Source organism: Podarcis liolepis, assembly GCF_965112155.1.
Source record: "Podarcis liolepis genome assembly, chromosome: 13".
NCBI lineage: Eukaryota > Metazoa > Chordata > Lepidosauria > Squamata > Lacertidae > Podarcis > Podarcis liolepis.
In genome coordinates this window covers 742,750-770,064 of record NC_139573.1, presented here as the reverse complement: position 1 = coordinate 770,064, position 27,315 = coordinate 742,750, and the positions used below count along the sequence as shown (strand labels likewise).

At 53.3% G+C, this 27,315-nt stretch overlaps 2 protein-coding genes across 2 annotated transcripts in view; one reads left to right on the top strand and one right to left on the bottom strand.

The window, feature by feature from the left end:
* The window catches only part of ACHE (acetylcholinesterase (Yt blood group)), a 146,958-nt gene that overhangs the window by 77,044 nt on the left and 42,599 nt on the right, over nucleotides 1-27,315 (top strand). The gene's annotated exons all lie outside the window — the stretch shown is intronic.
* On the bottom strand, nucleotides 495-9,383 carry LOC310692131 (mucin-12-like). The gene is made up of 11 exons (XM_083472729.1): nucleotides 8,795-9,383; nucleotides 8,052-8,177; nucleotides 7,436-7,554; nucleotides 6,560-6,618; nucleotides 6,224-6,354; nucleotides 5,193-5,252; nucleotides 4,450-4,627; nucleotides 3,577-3,750; nucleotides 3,006-3,097; nucleotides 2,015-2,085; nucleotides 495-1,268 (listed from the first exon to the last, which is right to left on the bottom strand). The coding sequence occupies exons 1-11, from the start codon at nucleotides 9,138-9,140 to the stop codon at nucleotides 1,233-1,235; spliced, it is 1,392 nt and encodes a 463-aa protein (XP_083328855.1). The 5' UTR covers nucleotides 9,141-9,383; the 3' UTR covers nucleotides 495-1,232.

Here is a 27,315-nt window from a genome sequence, read left to right as displayed (position 1 = left end):
TATTCTGATAGTTTTGGTTTCTCACTTGCTGAACTGAGAATAAATTTCATGACTTCCGGTTTGCCGCGGACCGCATTGTAGCACGGATACAGTCCTCCAGGAAAGGCCCGATCTTCTGAAGGGTATGGGCCGGGGAAACACAAGGGCGCTATGTACCCCTGTAAAAGGCTCAAAAGGCTATTTTGATCACCTGGATCTGGCTGCACTTGTCAGCAGACTCTCCCAGTCCAAACTGCGCTGCAAAGAGCGGAGGAGAGGTGGGATCGAGTCGCGAGCGCTGGGATCTATTTGATTCCCTCGGAAGAGAAGCCTCAAGCTTCGAGTGGATAAAGCAGCAAATTTTCCATAAAATATATAAAAAAGGAACTATCAGAAATTTGTATTTGGACTAAAATTGGCGTTGAAGGCGGGATGAATAAAGGAAGTCCGTCCCGGCTGTGGTGAGCTTTATATTGCATGGGGAATTCTACAAGTGCTAAAGGTTCTTTTTCCCCCCTTTTGACTTTGCCTACGCTGCCAAATAACTTATCCTGTGCAAATTACATGGTGAATTAAGGGGTGTAAACCCCTCATCTGTGCATTGGGGGGGCATCCCTTTGGAAATCAACCCACCAATTGCACTGTGCATCCAACCTGTGATCCATCTCAGGATCAGCAATGCTGTGGGCACAGGTGTGTGGCATTGTGGGTCATCAGTGATGTTACAGGTGTATCTGGGGCTGGGATGGAAGGGGATGGGTAAGTTTGCACCAAGAGAAGGAAAAGCCAAGTGGGAGCAGGTTGGGGCTGGAGGGAGGAATCCAGAGCCAAACTGGAGAGAGGCAAAGGGGAAATAAATAGGTTGGGACAGAAAGGGAGAAAGCGATTTCTCCAAAAGTGCTAGCCGTGGCCCCCGACCTGCAGAGACGACGCGAGACCCTTGCAAGGCAGCCTCCTCTTGCACCAGCTGGCCTTGGCATCCAGGCAGTGGTCAAAGGCCCCTCGCTGAGGGAGCTGATTGTGCAAGTTCTGCCTCTGTGGGCAACGCGAATCCTCGGGGGCAGGAGCCCAAATACCCCCATGGGGCCCTGTTCCTCCCCCACGTCCCCCTTCCAGCATCACCACGAAGAGGCACCGGTATTCAAGGGGGCAGCAGCACCCCACTCCTGAAGTGCGAGAGGAAGCAGGAAGGCATCACGGCATGTTCTGTGCAAATCCAGACCCAGCGTCCTTCCCGTTGCCCCGGGGCTTCTTCACAGCCGGGCCAAGTGGGGCCGAGCAATCTGTGTCTTCAGTGCGCAGGGAGAGAAGGAGAAAGCAGGAGGGTGAGGCAGGGTCAGCGGAAATGACAAGCACCTTTCAGAAAGTGCCCCACTACTCAGAGCTAAGTCCACCTGCAGCAGCACCCGGATTCTGGCCAGATGCCCAGAAGAAAAGCCCACATCAGGAAATGGAGCCAACAGCCCTCCCTTGCTGCTGACGCGGATCTCCTACTATCTCCCTGAGCAACTGGCAAATAATGGTAGACTGGTTCTGATCCTGGAGGCTCCATTTCACTATTCTAAATGGTAGCTTTTAACTGATGGACTTCAGGTCTGCCAGGAATTTGATCCACCTCCCATGCCACACACACACACACACACACACACACAACCACACGCCTTTAAAGCTCTCCAAGAGGTAGCAGCCTCTGCCACATCTTGTGGCAGGGCGTTCCATATGTCAATTATGGCACCAGTGTGAAGAAAGACTTTCCCCCCATTCTGAACCTCCTGCCCTTTGGCTTTGTGGAATGACCTCGTATCATGAGAGATAACCCTCCTCTTGTCCACTGTCTGCTTACCACCCATAATGCTATAAACCGATCATGTCCTCTTTTTTTTGTATTCGGAAAGTCCCTGTCCTTTTTGGGAAAGGGCTTGGCTCTGCGCCCGGATTGTTCTGGCTGTGCTTTTCTGCCCCACTTCTAATCCCTGCCTGCTGTCTCTCAGCTGTGACACACACACCGAACCCCAAATGCCCTCGTTTCTTGTACCGGCAAGGTTGTATCCACCGTGTCCAGCCGTGGTCGGAAGGAGCTGTCTCTGTCACCAGCGAAAGGGTCTTCTGTGCAAAGGGCGAAGTAGGAGGGGGGCATGTCAGTCATTTTTTAGATTTGGGCTTCCCTTCTCCCCTGTCCAGCCTCTCCACTTGCCCACCCAAGAACAAGAAGAAGAGTTTGGATTTGATATCCCGCCTTTCACTCCCTTTAAGGAGTCTCAAAGCGGCTCACATTCTCCTTTCCCTTCCTCCCCCACAACAAACACTCTGTGAGGTGAGTGGGGCTGAGAGACTTCAAGGAAGTGTGACTGGCCCAAGGTCACCCAGCAGCTGCATGTGGAGGAGCGGAGACGCGAACCCGGTTCCCCAGATTACGAGTCCACTGCTCTTAACCACTACACCACACTGGCTCCCAAACCTCTTCCGAGAAGGGAGAGGCCTACAAAGCACAGCTAGAACTTGCATTATTTTTACAAAATGCATTTTCTAAGCTCTGGCAAGCAAAGTGGTCTTCCCTGGTGTGATAATGCAGCCCGTAATCAGGGCTGACGCTCATCCTCCCCCTCAGGTGCCTAGCGCTCCCTCCCCAGAGCACAGAGTACATGAGAACCCCCACATCTCATTTCTTTCTTTCTATTTCCCCCCCTCCTTCTCCTGGATCAGGGCAGGGTGGGGTGGCAGGGCATGGAAAGCCCTTCCGCCTGATTGCAGTGTGGGGACGTGGCTGTGTTTGACCTCCCCTCTTGCTCTCCCCTCCCCTTTCTTATTTCCTTATTTCTGCATGTGGGGTGGAATGTTTCTGTGCAACTTGAACCCCTTCTGCAACCCCAGACCATCTACAGTTCCACTGACGTATTTTCTTTCATGCATTAACCTGCAGGGCAAGGGAAGAAGCATACTTTGGGGGCCAGCAGTTGACATGGACAGCAAGGCATGCCACCCCCACCATGGCCTCCCCTTCCTGGCCTAGACCTTGCCCCACATACCTCCTGTGGCAGTTGCAGGGCGTTCGGGATGGAACACCCACTCGGGCTCATTTTCATACCGCTTCTCTTCATCAGGAGGCAAATGTGTCAGCCTGGAAGTGGGAGACCAACAGAGGACATCAGGGCAAAGGCCTCTCCTTCAGCCCATTTCAAGGACAGCTTCCAGAGTCAGCGCCAGTTAAAACAGCAGAGACTGACCTATGGCGGGTGAGGGGGGTGACCGAACCAGGCACCTGCAGCCCCCCCCCCGCCAGCAGCTGGAAATAGGGCAGAGAATGAGACAGGAAGGAGCAGGGCCTCCGAGGGGCTCCATCCAGACACAAGCAGCTTGGATAGCCTTTCTGCAATGTGGTTATTATTATTATTATTATTAGTAGTAGTAGTAGTAGTAGTAGTAGTAGTATAATGCCCTTCATCCGTAGTTCCCAGGGCAATTCACAGAGAATGCCTTTCCAATCCCAGTGAACTTTCCCCCCAAGGTGGTCATTGAGAGAAGATGCAAAGCAGAGACTGACCGGGACGCAGAGCAGACCGAGCTGACCGGACTTTGAGTGCCCAGCCCTCCTCCTACCTGTGTCCTTTCTCCCTCGGGCAACAGCGCCTCCAGCAGAGAAGCACGACCAAGACCAGGATGATCAGCAGCAGCACCGCCAGGCCCAGGGCCACCCCCACGGCCACCCCCACCTTGCTGATGCCCTGCTCACAGCGCCGGCCCACGAACCAGTAGGAGTCCGACTGCTCACAGCTGTGGGAGGAAAGGCAGCGTCAAAAACCGGCAAGGAGGCAGGTAATGGGGCCCAGGATGCCTGGGTTCTTTACGGGGTGGGGAGCAGGGGGTGTTTCTGATGCTGCAATTCGGGGGGGGGGGGCTGAGTGGCATCCAGGGCCCTAATCCAAGGCAGGAGCGGTGGTGACTGGTGCCCACGGGGAATTGCAGAAAAAGACAACATGCACATGAATGACACTGTTTTCTTAAAAATGACATTTAAATGGTTCCTACTAGCACAGCTGCTTTTGAATTCTGGTGCTGGAGGAGACTCTTGAGAGTCCCATGGACTGCAAGAAGATCAAACCAATCCATTCTGAAGGAAATCAGCCCTGAGTGCTCACTGGAAGGACAGATCCTGAAGCTGAGGCTCCAGTACTTTGGCCACCTCATGAGAAGAGAAGACTCCCTGGAAAAGACCCTGATGTTGGGAAAGATGGAGGGCGCAAGGAGAAGGGGACGACAGAGGACGAGATGGTTGGACAGTGTTCTCGAAGCTACCAGCAAGAGTCTGACCAAACTGCGGGAGGCAGTGGAAGACAGGAGGGCCTGGCCTGCTCTGGTCCAGGGGGTCACGAAGAGGCGGACACGACTAAACAACTCAACAACAACAACTAGCACAGCTGGTAGGAACAGCCTATGGGCACCACCCACTTCACCCCCTGGCATGCTACTCACTAGCAACTGGGCCCCTCAGGGGTGATATAGCAGTTTCCGTTCACACATCTGAAGGGGTCGGGGTGCCAAACGCTGCAGTTAGAGACACACTGAAGGTTGCCACTGATGTTTCGTGCCACGTAAAATTGCTGGATGTTTTTTGCCACCACAGAGGTGTTCTTGCATTCATTTGACAGATCTGGAAAGGGAAAGGAAGGAAGCAGAGTCAGAAACGGGAGAACGCAAGTGCCTCTTAGAAAACCACCGCATGCTTGAGACCAGGAGATCAGAAGAGGAGCCTGCTGCCGGATTGGGTCCAAGGCCCCGAGGGTTCAGCATCCCAGAATGCTCAGCCACTTGTCTCCGGGAAAGGCACCAGCAGAAACACTCTCTGACTCTGCTTCTCCCAGCAACTTAGAGTTAGACTGACCCTGAATATGGAGGTAGTCTACAGCCACAATGCCATAAAACCCTTTCCTCTCATCCTCCTTTGAAGACATCCAGACTTGTGTCAGAGAATCCCACAGGTTCATTGCACTTGGTGGGACAAGGATTAGCCTCTGTGCATCTCAGTTGTGCCTGCACTTGCAGAATCCTGGCAACATCTGCAGTGTCCACACCAGCAATGCATTTGTTTGCATGTGGTGGCCATGTTTTCTTCCTCATACGGCTCCACCGCCCCCATCCAGACAGCCCACTGCAACTCTTCAACATCAGGAGTGTGTTAAGCACACAGTGACCCCCTCTCACACCCCAGTCCTCACCTTCAGGGCTCAGGGGCACTGGAGTCACACGAGACGCTCCTTCAGTAAAGCAGAGCTGATCTAAAGGAGAGGGGGAAAGCAAAGGTGAGGCTTCTGAAGGGAAGAAATCACAGGGGGGGGAGCATCCAAGGGGAGGGACCTCTTCCCCCACCCACTCCCCAGGTCTCCCTGCCAGTTGAAGGAAACACACTTCCTCTGCCATCCCTCCTATGTTCAGCTAACACCCTGACATCCGTCTCTGCTGGGGTTGTTGATATGAAAGGGGTCTGTCACTGGGTATCCCCTCAGCTTGCATGGATAACACTAGCTGGCCTCAGATCTGGCATAGATGAAGCTTGCTGCCTGTGAAATGGGCACACTAGGAAGACTACGTTTTCTGTTCCTAGAGAAACAGCATGATTGTTTGGATCAGGGGAGCGGGGGATGGGGGTGGGCTCAGTGAAGCTGCTCAGATTCTGTAGAGAGGTGGGTCACAGTGGGCTGTCTCACTGCTCCGATTGACAAGTAGAGAAGTGGACAAGCTCTTAAGTGCCACTGATGCCGGCAGGACTTATCGTATTTTTTGCTCTATAAGACGCACCAGACCACAAGACGCACCTAGTTTTTGGAGGAGGAAAACAAGGAAAAAAATATTCTGAATCCCAGAAGCCAGAACAGCAAGAGGGATCGCTGCGCAGCGAAAGCAGCAATCCCTCTTGCTGTTCTGGCTTCTGGGAGAGCTGCGCAGCCTGCATTCGCTCCATAAGACGCACACACATTTCCCTTTACTTTTTAGGAGGGGAAAAGTGTGTCTTATACAGCGAAAAATACGGCACTCCCAAATAAAAAGGGGCAGGATTGCTGCCCTTGGATGGCCCCTGCTTCCTTGTGGCATCTGATCTGGAGACGTCTTATAAGGAACCTTTTCCTCGCACTCCACAAGCCAGATACGGGGCAGGAATGTAGCGGCAAGAGGTGCCCCGTGGCTGCAAGCAAAGGAAGCCTTTTCACTCATGAAGCTGCCAGCCAGCCATTGACAGCTGCTGACTCACCTGTTTGGTTGAAAGTGCAATTATTTTGCAGGACCTGGATGACGTCCTCGATGGATGCCTCATAAGAACCACTGAAGTTCGAGAACGGCTCACGCAGGCGCACCTCGTGGTCCACAATGACACTGCCTCGCCTGGAAGCAAGAAGGATAAATCATTTAGCCCCAGCTGTGAAGGTGCCCCCAGTTGTCCTGTTGTGAGGGGGGTCGACATGGCCTGTTCAGGCTTCTGTGTTCAAGGGAGTGTGGTGTTTTACATTGGGCGCCAAGGAATTTGGTGGAACCCTAAACCACACTCTCTCCAATGCTTGGTCGCCAAACTTATCTATCTGTGCCTCACCTCAGATTAATCACATGTACGCCCTGGTACCCAAAAACGCCCGAATAGAAGATGTTCATCTGCACAGAGAGAGAGAGAAAATCTGAGCTCCGCTGCAGTGACAACGGAATGTGAGGAGCAGGTCTGGCCAGAAGCAGGTCTGACCAAGAGCAGAGGAGTTACTGCCAGTTGGCAGCATCAACAGCTCAGAAGGTGTGCATGTCAGCAATACTGCTGATGTTTACAATGTACCAAAAAAGGAATAGCAAAAATCAGAAACAACAAAATACTCTACATGTACAAGATACTAGTTTGTTGATCTGAGAAATACTAAACCCCCCATCCCAGCAGATTCTGGGTCCCTCCTGTGTCCTGAGTAGGACCTCTCTATCCTGCTGTGCTCCTTGAACTCCTCCACCCTTCCAACACACCTTTGGGGTATCTCCTGTGCTGGGCATGGCTAGTCAGTGGCCCTCCCCCAGTTGTTCTTGGACTCCAGTTCCCAGCAGGCAGACTGGCCAAAGGCATGGGATGATTATAAAGGCTGGAAGATGACCTTTGTCACTTTAACATTGATCTTTCAAAAGTGACAACTAGGAAGACGGTTCTTGGTGTGTGTATTAGGGTTTGAACCATCAGTTCTGAGCTACAAATTACAGAAACAGCTTTCTATACTCATCTGATGGCTACATTTCCACATCTGGATATCTAGGTGTTCCAAACGATGGAAATCTGACTGTTTCCAGATGTGCTAAGCGGACAAATCTCTGTTAATGAAGTTTACCACAAAGGAATGGCACGTTAACGGGACCCAGACTCAAAAGTAACAATAGGTCTGCCTGGAAGTGATCATTTTCCTGAGTGGGCGTCCTCTATGCACTCCCAGCCCCCCCTCACCTGTTGCTCAAAGACATTCACAAATCTCTTGAAGTCACGTGAGCCGTAAATCGCCATCTCTGGTCTAAAGTCCCGATTCTTCACTGTTACAGAGACATGGATTATGGCCACAATAGTCACTGTGATCAGAAAGCACAGGAGTCATTAAACATGAAGGTACAGCCACAGTTTCAGATGTGAGGATAAGCACTTCAGGTGTCCATTGAGTCACAGGAGAATTGCAGTGATCATGGTAACAACATGAATCACCTATGGATCCACACCAAGTGTGCAGAGAAAGGGCGCTGGTGCAGGGTGTGAAATACACTGGAATGTGTGCGTATCAGCTCAGTATAGTCTACTCTTGCTGACAGGAACTCTCCAGATCCTGAGGCAGGTGGCATTCTGGTCCAGCTGCTGCTGCTCCTGCTGCTATCAGAAGCTTTATAAACTGCAGGTGTCAGGGTGATGCCACAGAACCAACACGCCATTTTGAATCAAGCAAGTTGGCCGCAGGACCACAAACATTGCCCACCTAGAAAATTACTACACATACCCGGACATTCCTGAGCTTTTCTTTTCAAAGGAAGAGCCAGAGGGCGGGAGGATTGTACTAATAATTTGTACTAAGACTTACCCACTTGGATTTCATTCTTTGCCTCTTCGCAACGTCGCCCAGTATAGGGAGATGGGCAGTGACAACGACCCCCGACAAGGACTCCTCCATTAAGGCACCCGAGAGGGACAGCTGTGGTGGAAGAAGCTGAGCAAGAGGAAGAGAACAGAACATTAACGATATTTAAGAACAAGCCAACAAAAGAGCCCTCATATATTATGATGATGACAATAATAATTTATATATTGTACAGCCTAATGCTATTATTTCTAAGTGTATAGTGAGGCTGAAAGAGCAATACATAAAATCAATTAGAATTAATCAGAACTTTAGCTGCTTGCTGAAATCAAGAAAGCCAAGGGCCTGGAGTTCAATAAAGAAAGGATCTCAGCCAGGAAGGAGTTACACGGTGGCTATACGTTGTGTGCCTTGACTCGTGAGGGACCACGTAGAACAACTCCCACAAAGAGAGCACTGATCAAACAGGGATATAACACATTAATAGGTATTGAAGACATTCGGGACTCAAGTATATTTATTAAGGGCCATGTAAACTGATTCAAGAACTTTGTAATGCGCCAAGAAGCATGATTGCAACAAGTGCAAACCATTAAGCCCTGCAGTCATGTGCTAGGAGATAAACATCATTTCCAAATGAAAATATAGACCCCTAACAGAGGAACTTTTAAGTTCAGAAGGAGTCAATGTGTGTGAATGGGTAATGGTGGAAGGGAAGGGGACCCCAATGGTGGATATTTTCATACCGGTAGACGTAGATGCCTTTGATGTGCTTGTTTCAGGACGCTGTTCTGTGGAACTGGAGGAGGTGGTAGATGGACTCAGCTTATCAGTCACACTAGTTGTACTTAGGATCGCTGTAGTACCCTCAATGGAAGAGGCAGGGAACGTTGACAGTGAAGGTGTCCCTGTAGTGGATGGTTCCTCCGAGGGGGAAGAAGCGGAAGTCACTGCAAGCGTAATAGTAGTGTCTCCTGCTGTACTCTGAGTTGAGGGTCCATCTGCAGTGGTGGTGCTTGGGGATAAGATAGATGTAATTGTTTCAGAACGCTGTTCGGTGGAACTGGAAGAGGTGGTAGGTGAACTGACCATTTCAGTCACACTAGTTGCACGTAGGATCGCTGTAGTACCATCGCTGGAAGAGGCCGGAAACGTTGACCCTGGAGTGGATGGTTCCGATGATGTGGAAGAAATGGAGGTCACTTCCTGAGGAGAAGTAGTGCCTCCTGCAGTACTCTGAGTTGAGGGTTCAGTTGCAGTGGTCACACTGGGAGCGGCAGGCAATGTTGACAGAGAAGATGTCCCTGTGGTGGATGGTTGCTCAGAGGTGGGAGAAGCGGAGGTCCCTGTCTGTTTTGTACTAGTGTCTCCTGCTGTACTCTGAGGTGAGGGTTCAGTTGCAGTAGTCACACTGGAAGAGGTCCCCAACGTTGGCAGAGAAGATGTCCCTGTGGTGGATGGTCGCTCAGAGGTGGGAGAAGCCGAGGTCCCTGCCTGTGTAGTACTAGTGTCTTCTGCTGTACTCTGAATTGAGGGTTGAGTTGCAGTGGTCACACTGGAAGAGGTCCCCAACGTTGACAGAGAAGATGTCCCTGTGGTGGATGGTTGCTCCGAAGTGGAAGGAGCCGAGGTCCCTGCCTGTGTAGTACTAATGTCTCCTGCTGTACTCTGAGGTGAGGGTTCAGTTGCAGTGGTCACACTGGAAGAGGTCCCCAACGTTGGCAGAGAAGATGTCCCTGTGGTGGATGGTTGCTCCGAAGTGGAAGGAGCGGAGGTCCCTGCCAGTGTAGTACTAGTGTCTCCTGCTGTACTCTGAGGTGAGGGTTCAGTTGCAGTGGTCCCACTGGAAGAGGTCCCCAACGTTGACAGAGAAGATGTCCCTGTGGTGGATGGTTGCTCAGAGGTGGGAGAAGCGGAGATCCCTGCCTGTTTTGTACTAGTGTCTCCTGCTGTACTCTGAGGTGAGGGTTCAGTTGCAGTAGTCACACTGGAAGAGGTCCCCAACGTTGGCAGAGAAGATGTCCCTGTGGTGGATGGTCTCTCAGAGGTGGGAGAAGCCGAGGTCCCTGCCTGTGTAGTACTAGTGTCTTCTGCTGTACTCTGAATTGAGGGTTGAGTTGCAGTGGTCACACTGGAAGAGGTCCCCAACGTTGACAGAGAAGATGTCCCTGTGGTGGATGGTTGCTCCGAAGTGGAAGGAGCCGAGGTCCCTGCCTGTGTAGTACTAATGTCTCCTGCTGTACTCTGAGGTGAGGGTTGAGTTGCAGTGGTCACACTGGAAGAGGTCCCCAACGTTGGCAGAGAAGATGTCCCTGTGGTGGATGGTTGCTCCGAAGTGGAAGGAGCGGAGGTCACTGTCTGTTTTGTACTAGTGTCCCCTGCTGTACTCTGAGGTGAGGGTTCAGTTGCAGGGGTCACACTGGAAGAGGTCCCCAACGTTGACAGAAAAGATGTCCCTGTGGTGGATGGTTGCTCAGAGGTGGGAGAAGCCGAGGTCCCTGCCTGTGTAGTACTAGTGTCTCCTGCTGTACTCTGAGGTGAGGGTTCAGTTGCAGTGGTCACACTGGAAGAGGTCCCCAACGTTGACAGAGAAGATGTCCCTGTGGTGGATGGTTGCTCAGAGGTGGTAGAAGCCGAGGTCCCTGTCTCTTTTGTACTAGTGTCTCCTGCTGTACTCTGAGGTGAGGGTTCAGTTGCAGTGGTCACACTGGAAGAGTTCCCCAACGTTGACAGAGAAGATGTCCTTGTGGTGGATGGTCGCTCAGAGGTGGGAGAAGCCGAGGTCCCTGCCTGTGTAGTACTAGTGTCTTCTGCTGTACTCTGAATTGAGGGTTCAGTTGCAGTGGTCACACTGGAAGAGGTCCCCAACGTTGACAGAGAAGATGTCCCTGTGGTGGATGGTTGCTCAGAGGTGGGAGAAGCGGAGGTCCCTGTCTCTTTTGTACTAGTGTCTCCTGCTGTACTCTGAGGTGACGGTTCAGTTGCAGTGGTCACACTGGAAGAGGTCCCCAACGTTGACAGAAAAGATGTCCCTGTGGTGGAAGGTTGCTCAGAGGTGGGAGAAGCGGAGGTCCCTGCCTGTGTAGTACTAGTGTCTCCTGCTGTACTCTGAGGTGAGGGTTCAGTTGCAGTGGTCCCACTGGAAGAGTTCCCCAACGTTGACAGAGAAGATGTCCCTGTGGTGGATGGTTGCTCCGAAGTGGAAGGAGCGGAGGTCACTGTCTGTTTTGTACTAGTGTTTCCTGCTGTACTCTGAGGTGAGGGTTCAGTTGCAGTGGTCACACTGGAAGAGGACCCCAACGTTGGCAGAGAAGATGTCCCTGTGGTGGATGGTCGCTCAGAGGTGGGAGAAGCCGAGGTCCCTGCCTGTGTAGTACTAGTGTCTTCTGCTGTACTCTGAATTGAGGGTTCAGTTGCAGTGGTCACACTGGAAGAGGTCCCCAACGTTGACAGAGAAGATGTCCCTGTGGTGGATGGTTGCTCAGAGGTGGGAGAAGCCGAGGTCTCTGCCTGTGTAGTACTAGTGTCTTCTGCTGTACTCTGAGGTGAGGGTTCAGTTGCAGTGGTCACACTGGAAGAGGTCCGCAACGTTGACAGAGAAGATGTCCCTGTGGTGGATGGTTGCTCAGAGGTGGGAGAAGCCGAGGTCCCTGCCTGTGTAGTACTAGTGTCTCCTGCTGTACTCTGAGTTGAGGGTTCAGTTGCAGTGGTCACACTGGAAGAGGTCCGCAACGTTGACAGAGAAGATGTCCCTGTGGTGGATGGTTCCTCAGAGGTGGGAGAAGCGGAGGTCCCTGCCTGTTTTGTACTAGTGTCTCCTGCTGTACTCTGAGGTGAGGGTTCAGTTGCAGTGGTCACACTGGAAGAGGTCCCCAACGTTGACAGAAAAGATGTCCCTGTGGTGGATGGTTGCTCAGAGGTGGGAGAAGCGGAGGTTCCTGTCTCTTTTGTACTAGTGTCTCCTGCTGTACTCTGAGGTGAGGGTTCAGTTGCAGTGGTCACACTGGAAGAGGTCCCCAACGTTGACAGAGAAGATGTCCCTGTGGTGGATGGTTGCTCAGAGGTGGGAGAAGTGGAGGTCCCTGCCTGTGTAGTACTAGTGTCTCCTGCTGTACTCTCAGGTGAGGGTTCAGTTGCAGTGGTCACACTGGAAGAGGTCCCCAACGTTGACAGAGAAGATGTCCCTGTGGTGGATGGTTGCTCAGAGGTGGGAGAAGCCGAGGTCCATGTGTGTTTTGTACTAGTGTCTCCTGCTGCACTCTGAGGTGAGGGTTCAGTTGCAGTGGTCACACTGGAAGAGGTCCCCAACGTTGACAGAAAAGATGTCCCTGTGGTGGATGGTTGCTCAGAGGTGGGAGAAGCCGAGGTCCCTGCCTGTGTAGTACTAGTGTCTTCTGCTGTACTCTCAGGTGAGGGTTCAGTTGCAGTAGTCACACTGGAAGAGGTCCCCAACGTTGACAGAGAAGATGTCCCTGTGGTGGATGGTTGCTCAGAGGTGGGAGAAGCCGAGGTCCCTGTCTGTTTTGTAGTAGTGTCTCCTGCTGTACTCTGAGGTGAGGGTTCACTTGCAGTGGTCACACTGGAAGAGGTCCCCAACGTTGACAGAAAAGATGTCCCTGTGGTGGATGGTTGCTCAGAGGTGGGAGAAGCGGAGGTCCCTGCCTGTGTAGTACTAGTGTCTCCTGCTGTACTCTGAGGTGAGGGTTCAGTTGCAGTGGTCACACTGGAAGAGGTCCCCAACGTTGACAGAGAAGATGTCCCTGTGGTGGATGGTTGCTCAGAGGTGGGAGAAGCGGAGGTCCCTGCCTGTGTAGTACTAGTGTCTCCTGCTGTACTCTGAGGTGAGGGTTCAGTTGCAGTGGTCACACTGGAAGAGGTCCCCAACGTTGACAGAGAAGATGTCCCTGAGGTGGATGGTCGCTCAGAGGTGGGAGAAGCGGAGGTCCCTGTCTGTTTTGTAGTAGTGTCTTCTGCTGTACTCTGCATTGAGGGTTCAGTTGCAGTGGTCACACTGGAAGAGGTCCCCAACGTTGACAGAGATGATGTCCCTGTGGTGGATGGTCGCTCAGAGGTGGGAGAAGCGGAGGTCCCTGTCTGTTTTGTAGTAGTGTCTCCTGCTGTACTCTGAATTGAGGGTTCAGTTGCAGTGGTCACACTGGAAGAGGTCCCCAACGTTGACAGAGAAGATGTCCCTGTGGTGGATGGTTCCTCAGAGGTGGGAGAAGCGGAGGTCCCTGCCTGTGTAGTACTAGTGTCTCCTGCTGTACTCTGAGGTGAGGGTTCAGTTGCAGTGGTCACACTGGGAGAGGTCCCCAACGTTGACAGAGAAGATGTCCCTGTGGTGGATGGTTGCTCAGAGGTGGTAGAAGCCGAGGTCCCTGTCTCTTTTGTACTAGTGTCTCCTGCTGTACTCTGAGGTGAGGGTTCAGTTGCAGTGGTCACACTGGAAGAGGTCCCCAACGTTGACAGAGAAGATGTCCCTGTGGTGGATGGTTGCTCAGAGGTGGGAGAAGCGGAGGTCCCTGCCTGTGTAGTACTGGTTTCTTCTGCTGTACTCTGAGGTGAGGGTTCAGTTGCAGTGGTCACACTGGAAGAGGTCCCCAACGTTGGCAGAGAAGATGTCCCTGTGGTGGATGGTTGCTCAGAGGTGGGAGAAGCCGAGGTCCCTGCCTGCGTAGTACTAGTGTCTCCTGCTGTACTCTCAGGTGAGGGTTCAGTTGCAGTGGTCACACTGGAAGAGGTCCCCAACGTTGACAGAGAAGATGTCCCTGTGGTGGATGGTTGCTCAGAGGTGGGAGAAGCCGAGGTCACTGTCTGTTTTGTAGTAGTGTCTCCTGCTGTACTCTGAGGTGAGGGTTCAGTTGCAGTGGTCACACTGGAAGAGGTCCCCAACGTTGACAGAGAAGATGTCCCTGTGGTGGATGGTTGCTCAGAGGTGGTAGAAGCCGAGGTCACTGCCTGCGTAGTACTAGTGTCTCCTGCTGTACTCTGAGGTGAGGGTTCAGTTGCAGTGGTCACACTGGAAGAGGACCCCAACGTTGACAGAAAAGATGTCCCTGTGGTGGATGGTTGCTCAGAGGTGGGAGAAGCGGAGGTCCATGTCTGTTTTGTACTAGTGTCTCCTGCTGCACTCTGAGGTGAGGGTTCAGTTGCAGTGGTCACACTGGAAGAGGTCCCCAACGTTGACAGAGATGATGTCCCTGTGGTGGATGGTTGCTCAGAGGTGGGAGAAGCGGAGGTCCCTGCCTGTGTAGTACTAGTGTCTCCTGCTGTACTCTGAGGTGAGGGTTCAGTTGCAGTGGTCACACTGGAAGAGGTCCCCAACGTTGACAGAAAAGATGTCCCTGTGGTGGATGGTTGCTCCGAGGTGGGAGAAGCGGAGGTTCCTGTCTCTTTTGTACTAGTGTCTCCTGCTGTACTCTGAGGTGAGGGTTCAGTTGCAGTGGTCACACTGGAAGAGGTCCCCAACGTTGACAGAGAAGATGTCCCTGTGGTGGATGGTTGCTCAGAGGTGGGAGAAGCGGAGGTCCCTGCCTGTGTAGTACTAGTGTCTCCTGCTGTACTCTGAGGTGAGGGTTCAGTTGCAGTGGTCACACTGGAAGAGGTCCCCAACGTTGACAGAAAAGATGTCCCTGTGGTGGATGGTTGCTCAGAGGTGGGAGAAGCGGAGGACCCTGCCTGTGTAGTACTAGTGTCTCCTGCTGTACTCTGAGGTGAGGGTTCAGTTGCAGTGGTCACACTGGAAGAGGTCCCCAACGTTGACAGAGAAGATGTCCCTGTGGTGGATGGTTGCTCAGAGGTGGGAGAAGCGGAGGTCCCTGCCTGTGTAGTACTAGTGTCTCCTCCTGTACTCTGAGGTGAGGGTTCAGTTGCAGTGGTCACACTGGAAGAGGTCCCCAACGTTGACAGAGAAGATGTCCCTGTGGTGGATAGTTGCTCAGAGGTGGGAGAAGCGGAGGTCCCTGTCTCTTTTGTACTAGTGTCTCCTGCTGTACTCTGAGGTGAGGGTTCAGTTGCAGTGGTCACACTGGAAGAGGTCCCCAACGTTGACAGAGAAGATGTCCCTGAGGTGGATGGTCGCTCAGAGGTGGGAGAAGCGGAGGTCCCTGTCTGTTTTGTAGTAGTGTCTTCTGCTGTACTCTGCATTGAGGGTTCAGTTGCAGTGGTCACACTGGAAGTGGTCCCCAACGTTGACAGAGATGATGTCCCTGTGGTGGATGGTCGCTCAGAGGTGGGAGAAGCGGAGGTCCCTGTCTGTTTTGTAGTAGTGTCTCCTGCTGTACTCTGAGGTGAGGGTTCAGTTGCAGTGGTCACACTGGAAGAGGTCCCCAACGTTGACAGAGAAGATGTCCCTGTGGTGGATGGTTGCTCAGAGGTGGGAGAAGCGGAGGTCCCTGCCTGTGTAGTACTAGTGTCTCCTGCTGTACTCTGAGGTGAGGGTTCAGTTGCAGTGGTCACACTGGAAGAGGTCCCCAACGTTGACAGAGAAGATGTCCCTGTGGTGGATGGTTGCTCAGAGGTGGTAGAAGCCGAGGTCCCTGTCTCTTTTGTACTAGTGTCTCCTGCTGTACTCTGAGGTGAGGGTTCAGTTGCAGTGGTCACACTGGAAGAGGTCCCCAACGTTGACAGAGAAGATGTCCCTGTGGTGGATGGTTGCTCAGAGGTGGGAGAAGCGGAGGTCCCTGCCTGTGTAGTACTGGTTTCTTCTGCTGTACTCTGAGGTGAGGGTTCAGTTGCAGTGGTCACACTGGAAGAGGTCCCCAACGTTGGCAGAGAAGATGTCCCTGTGGTGGATGGTTGCTCAGAGGTGGGAGAAGCCGAGGTCCCTGTCTGTTTTGTAGTAGTGTCTCCTGCTGTACTCTGAGGTGAGGTTTCAGTTGCAGTGGTCACACTGGAAGAGGTCCCCAACGTTGACAGAGACGATGTCCCTGTGGTGGATGGTTGCTCAGAGGTGGGAGAAGCGGAGGTCCCTGCCTGTGTAGTACTAGTGTCTCCTGCTGTACTCTGAGGTGAGGTTTCAGTTGCAGTGGTCCCACTGGAAGAGGTCCCCAACGTTGACAGAGAAGATGTCCCTGTGGTGGATGGTCGCTCAGAGGTGGGAGAAGTGGAGGTCCCTGTCTGTTTTGTAGTAGTGTCTCCTGCTGTACTCTGAGGTGAGGGTTCAGTTGCAGTGGTCACACTGGAAGAGGGCCCCAACGTTGACAGAGAAGATGTCCCTGTGGTGGATGGTTGCTCAGAGGTGGGAGAAGCGGAGGTCCCTGCCTGTGTAGTACTAGTGTCTCCTCCTGTACTCTGAGGTGAGGGTTCAGTTGCAGTGGTCACACTGGAAGAGGTCCCCAACGTTGACAGAGAAGATGTCCCTGTGGTGGATGGTTGTTCAGAGGTGGGAGAAGCCGAGGTCCCTGTCTCTTTTGTACTAGTGTCTCCTGCTGTACTCTGAGGTGAGGGTTCAGTTGCAGTGGTCACACTGGAAGAGGTCCCCAACGTTGACAGAGACGATGTCCCTGTGGTGGATGGTTGCTCAGAGGTGGGAGAAGCCGAGGTCCCTGCCTGTGTAGTACTAGTGTCTCCTGCTGTACTCTGAGGTGAGGGTTCAGTTGCAGTGGTCATACTGGAAGAGGTCCCCAACGTTGACAGAGACGATGTCCCTGTGGTGGATGGTTGCTCAGAGGTGGGAGAAGCCGAGGTCCCTGCCTGCGTAGTACTAGTGTCTCCTGCTGTACTCTCAGGTGAGGGTTCAGTTGCAGTGGTCACACTGGAAGAGGTCCCCAACGTTGACAGAGACGATGTCCCTGTGGTGGATGGTTGCTCAGAGGTGGGAGAAGCCGAGGTCCCTGCCTGCGTAGTACTAGTGTCTCCTGCTGTACTCTCAGGTGAGGGTTCAGTTGCAGTGGTCACACTGGAAGAGGTCCCCAACGTTGACAGAGACGATGTCCCTGTGGTGGATGGTTGCTCAGAGGTGGGAGAAGCCGAGGTCCCTGCCTGTGTAGTACTAGTGTCTTCTGCTGTACTCTGAGGTGAGGGTTCAGTTGCAGTGGTCACACTGGAAGAGGTCCCCAACGTTGACAGAGAAGATGTCCCTGTGGTGGATGGTTGCTCAGAGGTGGGAGAAGCCGATGTCCCTGCCTGTGTAGTACTAGTGTCTTCTGCTGTACTCTGAGGTGAGGGTTCAGTTGCAGTGGTCACACTGGAAGAGGTCCCCAACGTTGACAGAGAAGATGTCCCTGTGGTGGATGGTTGCTCAGAGGTGGGAGAAGCCGAGGTCCCTGCCTGTGTAGTACTAGTGTCTCCTGCTGTACTCTGAGGTGAGGGTTCAGTTGCAGTGGTCACACTGGAAGAGGTCCCCAACGTTGACAGAGAAGATGTCCCTGTGGTGGATGGTTGCTCAGAGGTGGTAGAAGCCGAGGTCCCTGTCTCTTTTGTACTAGTGTCTCCTGCTGTACTCTGAGGTGAGGGTTCAGTTGCAGTGGTCACACTGGAAGAGGTCCCCAACGTTGACAGAGACGATGTCCCTGTGGTGGATGGTTGCTCAGAGGTGGGAGAAGCCGAGGTCCCTGCCTGCGTAGTACTAGTGTCTCCTGCTGTACTCTGAGGTGAGGGTTCAGTTGCAGTGGTCACACTGGAAGAGGTCCCCAACGTTGACAGAGACGATGTCCCTGTGGTGGATGGTTGCTCAGAGGTGGGAGAAGCCGAGGTCCCTGCCTGCGTAGTACTAGTGTCTCCTGCTGTACTCTGAGGTGAGGGTTCAGTTGCAGTGGTCACACTGGAAGAGGTCCCCAACGTTGACAGAGAAGATGTCCCTGTGGTGGATGGTTGCTCAGAGGTGGGAGAAGCCGAGGTCCCTGCCTGTGTAGTACTAGTGTCTTCTGCTGTACTCTGAGGTGAGGGTTCAGTTGCAGTGGTCACACTGGAAGAGGTCCCCAACGTTGACAGAGAAGATGTCCCTGTGGTGGATGGTTGCTCAGAGGTGGGAGAAGCCGAGGTCACTGTCTGTTTTGTAGTAGTGTCTCCTGCTGTACTCTGAGGTGAGGGTTCAGTTGCAGTGGTCACACTGGAAGAGGTCCCCAACGTTGACAGAGAAGATGTCCCTGTGGTGGATGGTTGCTCAGAGGTGGGAGAAGCCGAGGTCCCTGCCTGTGTAGTACTAGTGTCTCCTGCTGTACTCTGAGGTGAGGGTTCAGTTGCAGTGGAAGAAGTAGTCATAGTAGTTGGGCTTGCTTCTGTTGATTTGACTGCAATTTCAAAACATTCAAATCGGTTACAGAAAGAACAAGCAATGAATCTATAAACAATATATTTTTTCATAAACACAATATCATCATAAGTATTATTTTTCATAGCATGCAGTTTTGTGCTCTTTTCTTCTAGTTAGAGATTTAGAAACAGCAAGCATTTTATGACTGCTTTAAAGATAATATATATATATAAAACACCCGTGAGCCATTTTTACTTTGCCAGCTTTCCCTTGCTGGCCATCTTTAACCTTTCTAGATCCAGGTGATTCTGAGCCGGGCGGCTCCTCTTTGGGTCACATACATCTTCAGATTCAGTTCTGAAGCTTCAGCTGCTGCTGCTTCAACAACGCAAACTTTAAGGGGAAGCATTTTGATCATTCAACACACCACCTTTAGCATTTAAACAGGCTGGCTATTTTTCTTTGGCTTGTGCTTAATGTTCTGGCATTAAAACAGTTGAGAGCACCTCAAGGAGGTACTATCGTCAAATGGACCTGAAGCTACAGCGCCTAGGACTTGCTGATCAGAAGGTCGGCAGTTCAAATCCCCGCCACGGGGTGAGCTCCCGTTTCTCGGTCCCTGCTCCTGCCAACCTAGCAGTTCGAAAGCATGTCAAAGTGCAAGTAGATAAATAGGTAGTGCTCCAGCGGGAAGGTAAACGGCGTTTCCATGCGCTGCTCTGGTTCGCCAGAAGCGGCTTAGTCATGCTGGCCACATGACCCAGAAGCTGTACGCCGGCTCCCTCGGCCAATAAAGCGAGATGAGCGCCGCAACCCCAGAGTCGGCCACAACTGGACCTAACGGTCAGGGGTCCCTTGACCTTTACACCAGTGGTTGGGAAGGTGAGTCTCTCTTCTCTTATTATTTTCTCCTGTATCTATATATCACTGTTTTCTCCAAGGAGCTCAAGATGGTATACTTGGTTCTCTCCCCCTTTCCACCTCACAACAATCCTGCGAGGTCGGTTTGTCTGAGAGGCAGCGAATGGTCACCCCGTGAAGTTCATCGCTGAGCGTGGAATGGAACTCTTGTGTCCCAGCTCCTTGCCCAAAACTCTGACCACTACACTGGCATGGATGAGAATTGAAAGTCATAATAATATTATAATATAATAATTTATTATTTCTACCCCACCCATCTGGCTGGGCGGCTTCCAACAAAAGATTAAAAATACATGAAAATATCAGACAGTAAAAACTTCCCTGAACAGGGCTGCTTTCAGGTGTCTTCTAAATGCATTGTCTACCTGGCCTTCTTTAAGGCCTTCTTGGTTTGGAGTCTCTCTCTGAAAAGGGTCACAATGTATAGGTGGATATCCTTTCAGATGCATCAGAACAATCTGAAACAAACCAGAAACTTCTTTCTGGTTTCATTGACAAGTGTGCATATTATGTATTTACTCTGCATTAGTAAAAATCCAGCACATTAAATAGGGCAAGGATATCAGTACAGCCTGTGCCAGCACTGAAACAGTTACAGTGGTACCTCGGGTTAGGTACTTAATTCGTTCCGGAGGTCTGTTCTTAACCTGAAACTGTTCTTGACCTGAAGCACCACTTTAGCTAATGGGGCCTCCTGCTGCCGCTGCGCCGCCGGAGCACAATTTCTGTTCTCATCCTGAAGCAAAGTTCTTAACTTGAGGTACTATTTCTGGGTTAGCGGAGTCTGTAACCTGAAGAGTCTGTAACCTGAAGCGTCTGTAACCTGAAGCGTCTGTACCCCAAGGTACCACTGTATATTAATTTCTCCTTTAATGCTCTTCAACATGCGGGCGTTCTTGGATTTTACAGGTTAACTTTTTTTTTTTTTGTAATTAGGATTGTGGCATATGTTGAGTAATTTCCCCCCAGAAGTAAGAATTCCCGGTGTCTTTAGTGGAAACATGCTCTTTTTCACCCCTGTCTCTCTGAAGATGTTTAAAAGGGCATGGAGTCCCCTTTTATGCAGAATCCAAGAACACCCCAGAAATAGTAGAACATAAATATTTTACTGTCAGGGGTTTAGGAGCAGAGGCACGGGCAAGGGAGGAAACAGAGAGCGAAGGGGAGGAGGCAGAAGAAAAGATGAGTGATGACGACGACCCGAGATCTCCTAGTCTTTCCAGTGAATCAGAGGATTCACAGAAAGGAGCACCAGTGGCCAGGGCAAGGGGGGAGTCTAGGGGGGCACCCCAGGAAGATAGAGCCAGAGGGGACTCAGGGGGGAGCAGCTGGAAATCGGGACCAGCGTCACCGCCAGGAAGCAGGGAAGAGGAAGGGAGCCAGGGGGGAAGCGCTGGCAGCTCACCACAGGAGGGAGGACATGAGTCAGGAGTGGCCACACCTCCATCGGGGAGCGAAGAAACGGTTAAGAGGAAAGTGGAAGGTTGGGCGCGCGCGCCAAGTTCAAATGCAGAGGAAGGCGGCGCAGTAAGCAGCCCCGAAAGGGAGCCAGGTCCTAAAGCCCGGCGCAAGGAGGCAGGAGGGTCCGGGTCAGCGTCAGAAGAATCCCGGAAGGAAGAAGCCCCGGGGGGTAGAGGGACCCAGAGGAGGACAGTCAGGCGGAAAAGGTGGAGCAAGGCTAGGATATTAAGTTGGTGCACACGGGGCGGAGACTCAGACGGAGCTTCGCCGATCTAGCTACTAGACGTAGAGTTGCGCGCAGCAGCGTGAGAATGGAAACTGTAATTCAATAAAGACTTTTACTTAATGATCGCTGGCTAGCGTGATCCTCTGTGAGCTAGGATCTTCAAGCAGCTCTGACAGTAAGCTCCGTCTCACGATTGTGGGCATCTACAGCCTCGAGGAGGGGAGAGAAACAGGTGCCTACTAGCGAGCTCACGAACGGCAGACGACATGACGGCTGAGCAGCAGATAGAGGAACTCAGAAAAGCAGTGGCACAACTGAATGCCGAGGCTCTCGCATCCAGGAAGAGAGAGGAGGAGGCAGCTGCCGCCTGCAGGGATCTCCAGGTCAGGTTAGACGTGCTGACAAAGCAGACACCCCGGCAGGAGGGAATTGGGTTGGCGAGACGGACAGGCGGGCTGGTCTCTCACTTCGATGGGAACCTGCAACAGTATCCCAACTTTAGAGCCGACGTACTGTGCGCACTGCAACTGCTGCATAAAGACTTTAGAGATGAACAAGAGAGAGTGGGGTTCATCATGTCCCATTTGCATGGGGATGCGAAAGCATGGCTACGCAATTTATGGAGAGATAAGGATCCGGCGCTCCAGAATGCAGATGCCTTTATTAAAGCGATGGATGGGTGTTTCTTATCAAGTATTGACGTGGATCTTGCACGGAAGGAGGTGCATGGGCTGAGACAAGGGAGGGCCAGCGTCAGGCAGTATCATGCCCGCTTTTTCGCCTTGGTCAGTGCCCTGGAATGGGACAGAGATTCGGCTCCTGTAAGAGACCTCTTTTGGGAGGGGCTGCACAACTCGATTAAAGATGAGATCGCGAGGGGGGAGAGACCCCGAACCACCCAGGAGGTCGTTCAGAGGGCACTGGCAGTGGGGGTGAGGCTGGAAGAACGTCCGTGGAGCAGGGACGAAGGGCGTGGAGGGCGCGAACCAGCCAGGGGCCCCTCCTTCCTTCCCAGAGAAGCAGCGCGGGCGCAATCCACGCCTCCGCCAGGAGGAGGAGCCGAACCTATGGAGGTTGGAGGTGCAAGGGCTCAGTCAGCAACCAGAGCCCTAGCACCGGCAGCAGTGAAAGCGAAGCCTCCTAGAGGGAACAGGAAGTGTTACGTCTGTGAGGAGCCAGGGCATATGGCAAAAGAGTGTCCCCAGAGGCTCCACAAGCTCACTGCAGCCTCAGCAATGGTGACTGCAGCAACGCAGCAAGGAGGACCACAGCAGGGAAACGACGCAGTCTGGCTGGAGGAAGAGGCCCTGGGGCCCAGCCAGACGTGTTAGTGACGCAGTCCCCAGAGGTTTTACAGCCCGTGAACCCCCTCCCGCCCAAACCAGTGGTGAGGCTCACCGCATCTCTCCAGCTGCCCAATGGAATCACCACTGACGTGCCCATCACAGTTGACTCGGGCAGCAACGCGGACTTTATAGGGCAGGACTTTGTCGACAAGCACGCTATACAGTTGCTGCCGGCCACACTGCCCCTGCAGGTTGTCACGGTGGATGGCAGGGAGTTGCTAGGGGGGCAAGTGGTGAAGCAGACGCCGCCCATGGCGATGCGACTTGGAAATCACAAAGAAATCATCAGCTTCAATGTCACTCAACTATCGGATACGCCCATTGTATTGGGAATGAGTTGGCTGGACAAGCACAGCCCAACGCTGGCTTGGTACCAGAGGCAGCTGATCTTCGGCTCTTCCTTTTGTGCTGAACACTGCATCGTGCCCCGGCAGGAAGGAGAGGAAGAGGAGTCACAGCTGCTGCTAGGCACGCTGCAAGCGATTCCCCACAAGTACGCAGAATTTTTGGAAGTTTTCTGCGAGAAGGAGGCGGACAGGCTGCCCCCTCACAGACCATATGACTGCAAGATTGACCTGCTGCCGGGGGTGGCGCTGCCTAAGGGGAAACTGTATTCCATGTCAGAGGACGAGCTGCAGGAACTCAAACAGTTCATAGATCATAATTTGGAGCGCGGTTTCATCCGAGAGTCCAAGGCAGCGGGGGGCAGTCCAGTATTCTTTGTTAAGAAGCGAGACACGCCCCAAAAAAGACTGGTCGTGGACTATCGCATTTTAAACAATGGGACCAAGCCGTCGGACTTCCCCATGCCCCGAATCGACGACCTCCTGGCGAAGGTGCGGAAGGGAAAAGTGTTCACCAAGTTAGACCTGCGAGGGGCGTACAACCTCATTCGTATGCGGGAGGGAGATGAGTGGAAGACGGCCATGTTCACGCCACTGGGTACCTACGAATACAGAGTTATGCCCTTTGGATTGCAAAATGGCTCCCACGTTTTTCAAGCTTTCATGCATCACGTGTTGGCGGGACTTCTCTACAAGACGTGCGTCTGTTTCTTAGATGACATCCTGATCTTTTCGGAATCGCAGCAGGAGCATGACAGACACGTCAAGGAAGTGCTGACCAGACTAAAGCAACATAGGCTCTACGCCAAGCTGGAGAAGTGCCAATTTGACGTGACGGAGGTGGATTTTCTGGGCTACAAGTTGTCTGACAAGGGGCTCGCCATGGACAGCGCCAAGGTTCGTGCGGTATTGGATTGGAAGAGTCCACGCAACCGGAAGGAGGTCCAGAGGTTTGTCGGCTTTGCGAACTTCTATCGCAAGTTTATCAAGGGCTTCGCGATGCAGACAGCGGCCATCACAGACACGCTTAGCTCCAAGAAAAAGAAGTTCGTTTGGACAGAGGAGGCGGAGCAGTCCTTTCAGGCACTCAAGCGTCTCTTCGCGTCGGAAGAGCAGCTGCTTCACGTCAACCCCAGCAGGCCGATGAGGGTGGAGACAGACGCCTCGGACAGAGCCGTGGGGGCGGTCCTGCTGCAAAAGGACCAGCAGGGGGTGTGGCGACCGGCAGCGTTTTACTCCAGGAAGCTCAGCAAGTCCGAGCAGAACTACACCATCTGGGACAGGGAGTTGCTGGCCATTCATGCAGCGTTCAAAGCGTGGAGGCACTTCCTGATCGGCGCCAAGCACACGGTGCAGGTTTGCACGGACCACAAGAATCTGGAGCACTGGCGCACGGCACAGTTCCTAAACCAGAGGCAGATACGTTGGGCTGAGTTTTTTGCGAACTTCGACTTCCGCATAGAGTATGTCCCGGGGGACACTAACATCATGGCGGACGCCCTCTCCCGTAAGCCACAGTATCTGGAGGACGCAACGCCAGCGGCCGCCATGCACATCTTCGCACCAACAGTATGGGCGTGCGCCGCGGCCACTGTGGACCTGGAGGCGGTGCGACGAGCGTTGCAGGATGACTCCTTCGCGCAAGCAAAGATGGCAGAGGTGCAAAGGGGCACGGCTGCGGCCGACGGTTTCCAGCTACGAGATGGTTTGCTCATCCGTAAGGGGGCCATCTACGTGCCGGGAGACGACCTTCGCGCCAAGGTGCTGCAGCAGCTGCACGACGCGCCCACGGCCGGGCACTTTGGCAAGGAGAAGACGGTGGAATTAGTAGCCAGGGATTTCTGGTGGCCTGGAATGAGAGGGGAGGTCGCAGACTACGTGGCGAGGTGTGACACCTGCCAGAGGGCCAAACCAGTGCACAAACCGCCGGCCGGACTGTTGGAACCGCTGCAAACTCCGGTCGAACCTTGGGAAAGGGTGGCCCTGGACTTTGTCACGGATCTGCCCAGCTCGAGGGGCAAGACGGCAGTGCTGGTGGTGGTGGACCTGTTTTCCAAGATGGCGCATTTCATTCCGTGTGCTAAGGTGGCCACGGCGGAGCAAACCGCCAAACTGTTCATAGACCACGTGTTCAAGGTTCACGGTCTGCCACGGTCTATTCTGTCCGACCGGGGGCGGCAGTTCATCTCGAATTTCTGGCAGAAGCTGATGGGCTTCCTGAACGTCAAGATCAACCTGGCGTCGGCGAGACACCCGCAGACCAACGGGCAAGCAGAGCGGGTCAATGCCATCATGCAGCAGTACCTGAGATGTTATGCAAATCAACAGCCTGCGACGTGGGTGGATTACCTGCCGCTTGCCGAGTTCGCCTACAACAACACGAAGCACGTGTCCACGGGGGTCACGCCGTTCTTCGCCAACAACGGGAGGCACCCCAGAACCTTCCCGGGACTGGAAAGAATGGGGGAGGGGGAGCCGCAGACAGCAGATGCGTTCACGTCGGAGCTGCAGGAAGTCCACGATCAGCTGAGGCGCCACCTGGAGCTGGCCAAACACGCATACAAGGTACAAGCGGACAAGCACAGAAGGGTTGGCGAAGAGCTCCACGTGGGAGACTGGGTTTGGTTAGCAGCCCACGCAGTGCCGGCCAGGTCGTTGGCCAAGAAGAAACTAGGGCATAAACAACTGGGGCCCTACCAAGTCGAAGAGCAGGTCAACCCGGTAGCTTTCAGACTGGCACTTCCGGAGGGTTCCAGAATGCATCCGGTATTCCACAGATTGGTGCTCACTCCCTACAAGGCACCGCACAGGTTCCAGGAACCCGGAACAGCGCCGAGTCCGGTCAGAGACAGAACAGGGCACGCGGGAGTGGCACAGAAGGAGCGCATCAACGAAGTCACGGAGATTTTGGACTCCAGATGGGGGGAAGAGGGGGTAGAATACTTTCTCGCCAAGGAGGGCACCCCGGCCAGTGCGAACAGCTGGGTGCCGGGCTACGCCTTGGACGAACCTCTCCTCAAAGACGAGTTTCATGCCCTCTTTCCCCATAGACCTATGCCAGCAGACTTTTTCGACGACTGGCTTTTCACGCCCACGCTTTCGGCCAGCACTTTCCGGGGGTTCGACTCGGACGAGGACCCGACACAAGACGTCCGTTCCCCGGAGGGGTCACCCTCGGGATCTGCATCAGAACCCTCGTATTGGTGGGACGATAGACCAGAGGAGCAGTTCCGCAGACGGTGGCTGGAAGGCCCAGGACGAGCAACACCGCCAGGAGGAAGTGAGGGAGAGACGGACATGGACGTTTTCGGGGACGACCCTGGTTTCGAGCACGGCGGCACAGAGATGGAAGCGGAGGTGACCGTTGTCGACGAGAGCAGGGAGGAAGACCCGCGAGACTTCAGATGGAGGCCCGCCACGGGAAGCGACCGATATCCGACGTTCGTCCCTTTGCAACAGCAGCCCCCAGCTCCGGCACCGGAAGGAGGGGAGGGGGGAATGGGGGGCTTCGAGGGGGGGATGGATGTCAGGGGTTTAGGAGCAGAGGCACGGGCAAGGGAGGAAACAGAGAGCGAAGGGGAGGAGGCAGAAGAAAAGATGAGTGATGACGACGACCCGAGATCTCCTAGTCTTTCCAGTGAATCAGAGGATTCACAGAAAGGAGCACCAGTGGCCAGGGCAAGGGGGGAGTCTAGGGGGGCACCCCAGGAAGATAGAGCCAGAGGGGACTCAGGGGGGAGCAGCTGGAAATCGGGACCAGCGTCACCGCCAGGAAGCAGGGAAGAGGAAGGGAGCCAGGGGGGAAGCGCTGGCAGCTCACCACAGGAGGGAGGACATGAGTCAGGAGTGGCCACACCTCCATCGGGGAGCGAAGAAACGGTTAAGAGGAAAGTGGAAGGTTGGGCGCGCGCGCCAAGTTCAAATGCAGAGGAAGGCGGCGCAGTAAGCAGCCCCGAAAGGGAGCCAGGTCCTAAAGCCCGGCGCAAGGAGGCAGGAGGGTCCGGGTCAGCGTCAGAAGAATCCCGGAAGGAAGAAGCCCCGGGGGGTAGAGGGACCCAGAGGAGGACAGTCAGGCGGAAAAGGTGGAGCAAGGCTAGGATATTAAGTTGGTGCACACGGGGCGGAGACTCAGACGGAGCTTCGCCGATCTAGCTACTAGACGTAGAGTTGCGCGCAGCACCGTGAGAATGGAAACTGTAATTCAATAAAGACTTTTACTTAATGATCGCTGGCTAGCGTGATCCTCTGTGAGCTAGGATCTTCAAGCAGCTCTGACATTTACGCACACAAGTCTCTGGCTATACATGTACAGTGGTACCTCAGGTTACAGACCCTTCAGGTTACAGACTCCGCTAACCCAGAAATATCAAGTTAAGAACGGACCTCCAGAACAAATTACTGTATTTTTCACTCCATAAGACGCACCTGACCATAAGCCACACCTACTTTTTAGAGGAGGAAAGCAAGAAAAAAATATATTCTGAACGAAACAGTGGATATTTGATTTTTGTGGTTCATGCTGTGGCCACAGACATGTGATTTGACGGTGAGTTTGGGGTAGCCCAATGCAAAAATCTTGAGAATCCATGTGGATCCATGCTTTGTAACCACGTTTTTGTGCCATTGCGGCCCCACGAAACAGTGGGTGCGTGATTTTTTTTGTACAGGCTGTAGCCATGGACATGCTATGTGATCTGATGGTGAATTTGGGGTGACCCAACGCAAAAATCCTGGGGATCCATGGGCTTTTACCTCCCTCCTCCCAGGCAGCCTC